Consider the following 6,875-nt stretch of genomic DNA (forward strand, 5'->3'; position numbering starts at 1 on the left):
TTATAAACCTACTTAGAATATGTTACTCAAGGTACAACTTGGAGTAACTAGAGTATAACTCTAAAACTTGATTTTGAAACGAAATATGATTCATCTTCTTGATTTTAACATTTCAACAATACTTGATTCCTCTTCTTAGTCATATAAATGCACTAAGATGTCCTTGGAGGATCAATTGTGACATGGTTTCTAAATCATTAAGATCATCATAAAAGATGATACTAAAGTACTCTCCTTTCCTTTTAGATTGGAGAAACTTTTATCTTTCTGCCTAATGGATTCTTTTATTCGTTCAACTATACTTTGAAACTTTTCAAGGTATCAGAATCACACTTAATCTTGTATGCATAACCATATTTACTGAACCAATAGTAAATCATGACGAATAGACTTTATCATCCTTTGTGGTGGATCTGACTAGTTCACATCAATGTGTACTAGACCCTTTAGTCCTTCACTTGACTCACATATACAATGCAAATACATATGAAAACTATGTTTCTAAATACTCCTAAGCAATCTATCATAACTCCTAAGCAGCAGTTCAAAAATCTGATCATCAAACCATGCAACCGAAATCCATTTCTAATGATCAGACTCAGCTTACTCCTCTTTTAAGCTTCCTTCTTTCTCTTCGATCCTACAAAATATCAAAATGTGATTATCACATCATGTAAGAAGAATATATAAACACGAACTTAATAGAGTTAGATAGTGGATGTACCTGGAGTCATACAATTTGACTTTACCATCTCTGAGATCTCTCAGGTAGTCTGGGCAGATTTGCTTCCAATGCTCCTTCAATCGGCAATAGAGAGAGATGGACTCTTTAGGAGTGACATCTGAAACTATCTCAACATCGGCCTTTAACTTATGGTCAAACTTTTTAACCTTGGCCAATTTCTCTACCTTAGGAGAAGAAATCATTTCTGGACTATCATTGTTATGATTGCCTACGTCCATGGAAATTTGAGAGATAGCTCTTCCAAACAAATTTGCTTGACCAGTGTGCCAAAGCATTGCTGCTTCAGCAACAATTAGTAAATATGTCAGATCAATAAGGTTCATGTCGTGGTCTGTCATATAGTAGTCCTTAACGAACTGACTATATGACTCAGGAAGCGATTGAGGAACCATGTCAATAGCTAGCTTCCTTGGGAAAATGACACACAACATTCCCAGTTAGTCAATGTGCGACTTCATGTTTAGTCAATGTGCGACTTCATGTTTAGAACATGTGTACACACAGAGTTTCCATCTCGGTGTTTGCATGCTAATAGGGCTTGAGAGACCTTGAACTTTTCAAGTCAACGAAAACGTGGGTCAGTGAGAATCAATGGAGGAGGTGGAGGAAGAGAAGTATGATTTCTAGTTCCACCAATACACAAGGAAGGGCATGATCTTTCACCTTGATCGACATGTGGAAGATCATCTTCAAAAAGAAAGCCTTTTCCAAAGGATTGAGGAAAACCATGATTGTCAGAACTAGACATCTACAAGGGAGAAAATTCAAGTTAGTTGACTTAATCCTTAATATAACACCTAAATGAAATATCAAGGCTAGGACCCAACACAATAATTCACAATTTAGAAAAGGGATGCCATAATCCAATTGTAAATTATTTGAAGGTAGGTAAATGGCGATTTACCACTTCCACCATGAAAACAAAATTTTAAACGGATCAGGTTTTTGATGAAATTCCTAGATCCTCTGAGATTAATTGAACTTTTCAATGACATGTTTAATCTCGATTATGCCCTTCAAGTTTGTGACTGAGATACCGAGGATCACAAACAAGGTGTGAATAACCATGCAAATTAGTTTGGTACTCTCGATGTCATTTATCACCTAATCAATGTGCTAGTTAACCACACACGCTCTATTAATCAATGATAATTTAGGAGAAACCCATTTCCAACAATATTAGTCCCATATTAGTGTGTCAGTTAACCACACATGCTCCACTAACGACCAATAAAGTGCAATGTGCAATTTCGTGGGTTAGCATCAAATTCACATTTTCCTAAAGTAACTAAGATTGGGAATTTTAGAAAATCGTTTAGTTACTTTTATAATTCATTATACTTTTAATGAGAGTTTAATGTCCAATCCTACCCGTTCGGATAACGACCCCCCACTAGTTAAGAGTGCGGTGGGTAAGAATGGATACCCAATAACAATCATCTTATATGCCGCTTTCTTAAACAACCCTTATAGACTAGCTTCGTGAATAAGGCTTACTAATAATAAGACTAACTTTTCTTTTATATATATATATATATATATATATATATATATATATATATATATATATATATATATATATATATATATAAATTTGAACTTTTAATTTTATAATAGTATAAGTGTGTATTTTAAACATTTAAAATACTAGGGTCTAATCCTTTAATAAATTAAACTTTTAATTTTATTAAATTTAAACCATTTTATAGATTTATTAATTGTCTTTTAACTAAACACTTAATTAATTTATTAATAAACTCCATGAGGGTGTATTTTTAAACTATTCCAAAATAATAGGGTTATAAAATTGAATATTTCAAAATTAAAACTATTTAATTAGATTTAAATTTTAAAACCAAAGGATGTGTCTTTGAAACTTTTCAAAACACTAGGTTAAATTTTAAAAATAAAAATAATCTTATCATTATCCAACTTTAACCAAATCCTTCAATTTTGATAAGGATATCATGTTACCATTCAAAAAATTCAGTTTTAGGCATTAAAAATGAATTATGGTAATTATCCTATTCAAAACCTGATCTGAAAATCAAAAAATTAGGCAACTGATTAATCAACTCGTTGAGTTGGACACTGAACTCGTCGAGTTTCACATTGAACTCATCGAGTTGCAGCTTAAGACAACAAAAATCGATTTTCTTCTACTTTGGATAATATACAATTGCATTAATTCAATTGAAAAACATCATAGTATTTGATACCACTGATGGGTTATGATCATATCTAAAATCTTATGTGATCATGCAACCCTCATTGCTTTGGATCTAAGTTTTTCACTAATTAAACATGCAAATTTGAACACCAAAGCAATAACCTTAGATCTAGCATATATAATTCGAAATTCATATATAAATTAGGGTTTTGAAATTACCTTGCTTGTTATGTAGTAATAATAAGAACACCTTTGTTGATCTTGACCTTGAAAGCTTAGTGCCCAAAATGTTGCACCTCTAATGGCTCACAAACACCCAATGCAAGAGGATGAGAGTAGACACAAAGAAAATCGGCTAGGGCTTGTAATCATATGCATAGGCCGAAATTCTCATGCTTGGGGGGGGGGGGGGGGGGGGTGTTATATAGCTGAGGGTTGCTAGGGTTTTCAGGTGGAAACCCTAATTTTCTGCTTAAGGCTTAAGTAGCCCATGGATTCCTCATTATGAGGCCTTTGATGAAAATATTATATGACCTCCTATAATTTTTGTCCACTCCATCATAAGGAGTCCAATAGCCTAGTTTCACAACGGACAATGATTTGCAAGACAACTCCTCCATTATTATTCAGTTCCTTTAATCCCAAAATTAATATCAAATTAATTTCTAATTAATTACTAATTAATAATATGATTTCCAAATAATATATTAATAAAATCATTTGAAGTACCAATTTATTATTTAAAATAATAAATCCTACACTCTCTCAACTAGTCATCCTGTCAAGTTGAATGAGTGAAGGCAACCCAAAAGGACCATGGTACTATCAAATCAAGTACATATCAATTATAGTTACAGACTTAGACACCTAATCCAACAATGGGTTGATATTAAAATTAAAGACCAATAGACCATTGTGCGTCCATAGCTGAGTTTATGGCAGATTTAGTGAAAATAGTTTCTACCTAGAAGCATTGTTTATGTTGGTTAGGTTGTGTTCATTAGGAGGTTTCATAGTAGGATATGTGCCATGTATTGAGACCGTATTTGATGTTTAAACTATTACCTTGGTGTGGATCACTAGTACGTGTAAAAAGTATGTTGAGCGGGTTTAATCGGGTGTGGATGCCTGCCTTTTACAGTAGCCTCCAACTTGCAGTTGGTCTTTTGTTGTTTTGTTGCTAGCTTTAATTAGTCTAGCAATATGGTTGGTGTTTGAGAAAAAAAAGTATAGTATAATACAAAGACATAATAATTCAGATAAACTCAGATGCGACACTATCCACCATTGACATTGTTTTGCCAAAATATATGATGCTAGAAGATCAAAAATAACATTTTTCCGGGACAGTGAAATAGAACCTAACATTGATTAATTCAGTTAACACATTTCTATGTTCTTAATGTGGTTGTTATTTTGTGTGTTGATGCAAGTGTCCTAGTGGTTGTTGCAAAGTTCCTTTTCATAGTCATGTTGTCCATGAAATTTCATTATTTTGAATAACTTTTTGTAGCTGTAAAATTATTTCATAGAATATAAGTACGTAACTTACCATCTCTATTAGTTCTAATTCTGTTATCGTGATATTCATCTTGTTTGCCTGTAGAGTAACGAGTTTTTTTCCCTATTCCTTGACGAGACTATGTCATACTCATGTGCATTATTCAAGGTTAGTATTTCAAATTAGTTTTCAGTTTCATTGTTCTTTAATTAGCGTGTACTCATTTGTCATGGAACATTCACTAGAGTGAAGATGAAGACTTCAAAGCCGCACAAATGAGAAAAGTATCTTCGTTAATTCAAAAGGTAAGTTCTTACGCATCATGTTGTCGTTATCTTAAAGAAAATGATCTATTGGAAACAACTGATTTTTTCCTATAAAATGTGTCTAGGCAAGAGTTGATAAGTACCACCACGTTCTTGAGATAGGATTTGGTTGGGGAAGTTTCGCTATTGAAATAGTGAAACAAACTGGATGTAAATACACAGGCATCACCCTTTCTGAAGAGCAACTCAAATACGCAGAAACTAAAGTGAAGGAAGCTGGCCTAGAGGTAAGTGGCTTTTAAGAAATACCGAAAGCAAAAGATATAGAAGATTTAATTTAAAAGTGAAAATCACCATCATATATATTCTGTAATCTAGAATTTTGTTTCCTTGATCTCCTACAAAGCTTTGAGTTTCACCATCTTCCTTCTACAAGTTCCTTAATAGACTTAATTTTTAACGTTGATCAAGTTTCTTTTTCTTCATTTTTCGAGTTTCTAATAAATCCAGTTCATTGTTCAGGACCAAATCAAATTTCTACTATGTGACTACAGGCAATTGCCTGACACTGCCAAATATGATAGAATTATATCCTGGTGAGTTTGATCAAATCTCGTCTCTATGATTGTATTGGAACATAAATGGTTGTCTAAGAAACTGCGTGTGTATTTTCAGTGAAATGATAGAACATGTCGGACATAAATATCATGAAAAGTTTTTTGGATGCTGTGACTCAGTATTGGCAGAGGATGGGATTTTAGTCCTGCAGGTATCTTCTGGACTCAGTTCTCTCCTTAGTGGGAGGAAACTAATGTGATTCTATAAGATAATAAAGTAATTAGAAAGAGAAAGTGTATACTTCTATGAATATATAGTTAGAACTTGACAAAAATGAGCAATTTAAAGCATATTATTAATTTACAATTACAATCCTTGGAATATATTAGTTCACTTCAGTGCCAGACGGAAGATATGATGATTACCAAAGGAGCCCAGGGTTCATTAAAGAATACATATTTCCTGGACTATGCATACCTTCACTTACTAGATTAACATCAGCTATGGCTGCATCATCTAGACTTTGGTATGTGCTAAAATCATCGCGAGATCACCATGCTGCATGTAAAATAATTCTTTGTAACTTTTTTACTTGTCTGGAATCTCATCAAATGCTTAATGACTTGCAGTGTGGAGCATGTGGAAAACATAGGAGCACATTATTATCAAACACTCAGACACTGGAGGAAAAACTTAATGCAAAACCAAAGGTAAAGAAAAAAATTATCCTTTTATCAACTGGTGTACATTCTCATTCAAGACTCAGGTGATGGTTATTTATTTATGTAACTCCTAGCAAAATACTTGCGTTGGGCTTCAACCAAGAATTCATCCGTACATTCGAGTGCTATTTTGATTATGCAGCTGCTGCCTTTAAGACCAAGACAATTGGGAACTACCAGGTACCTATTATTATTGCAGCTAACATCCTTATAAAGTAAAGAAAATGACAATACTTTGTGTTTTATTGTTGATTGAAGGTTGTGTTCTCAAGGCCGGGAAACGTTGCCACATTTGGAGATCCTTACAAGGCTATTATTTCAGCTTATTGAAAAATGCATGTATCCTTGTGGAAAGACCAACTTTAATAACTTCTTGCATGCAAAAACCAAATATATATGGGCGTTTCATTGGTCGTGCTTATTATGTTGACATATATCATATTGTTGTGAAACTTGAATTGGTTGTATATCATGTATTTTGAATTTATTATAAACAACCCGAAGTTGCATAATTAGTTTGTTTTTTATGATTCTAGAAGTTGAGTGCTGATTCCAACATACTTAGAGTCTGAAAATCGCAACTCTAGTTATGTGGTTATATTGATGGCTTTATTTTTTACTCAACTTTCTTCATGATTAATCATCCCCAAGAAAAAGTCAGTGATACGAATGCTCATGTGCTAAGTACTAATGGAAAAACACCAAGAGTACTACAGTCTTATTTCTATAAATAAGGCGGGATATGGTATGCACAGATGCACTGTACCAGGTGTCTAGAATTTTACTCATTGTAATTGGCTCCAATGGGTGGTTCAATCGTAGACGAGTCTGGGTTGGGATTCCATTGAAGCCAGATCAACAAGCTGAGTTACCCTCACCTAAAACTTCCCGAATTTCATGGTTTCGATATTCC

General features: G+C 33.6%; 1 protein-coding gene across 2 annotated transcripts in view; it reads left to right on the plus strand.

The window, feature by feature from the left end:
• LOC111891238 (uncharacterized) overlaps positions 1–6,474 on the plus strand; it is a 62,431-nt gene extending 55,957 nt beyond the window's left edge. For both annotated transcript variants that reach the window (XM_023887307.3, XM_052764665.1), the window contains 9 exons: positions 4,522–4,584; positions 4,662–4,721; positions 4,808–4,969; positions 5,205–5,278; positions 5,358–5,451; positions 5,630–5,766; positions 5,870–5,950; positions 6,037–6,142; positions 6,221–6,474. In XM_023887307.3, coding sequence (XP_023743075.1) covers positions 4,522–4,584; positions 4,662–4,721; positions 4,808–4,969; positions 5,205–5,278; positions 5,358–5,451; positions 5,630–5,766; positions 5,870–5,950; positions 6,037–6,142; positions 6,221–6,292 — 849 coding nt within the window. In that variant the 3' untranslated portion in view covers positions 6,293–6,474. The remainder of the gene's footprint in view (positions 1–4,521; positions 4,585–4,661; positions 4,722–4,807; positions 4,970–5,204; positions 5,279–5,357; positions 5,452–5,629; positions 5,767–5,869; positions 5,951–6,036; positions 6,143–6,220) is intronic.
• Positions 6,475–6,875: the final 401 nt, after the last annotated feature.

The sequence above is a fragment of the Lactuca sativa genome, chromosome 6 (genome assembly GCF_002870075.4).
Source record: "Lactuca sativa cultivar Salinas chromosome 6, Lsat_Salinas_v11, whole genome shotgun sequence".
Classification (NCBI taxonomy): Eukaryota; Viridiplantae; Streptophyta; class Magnoliopsida; order Asterales; family Asteraceae; genus Lactuca; species Lactuca sativa.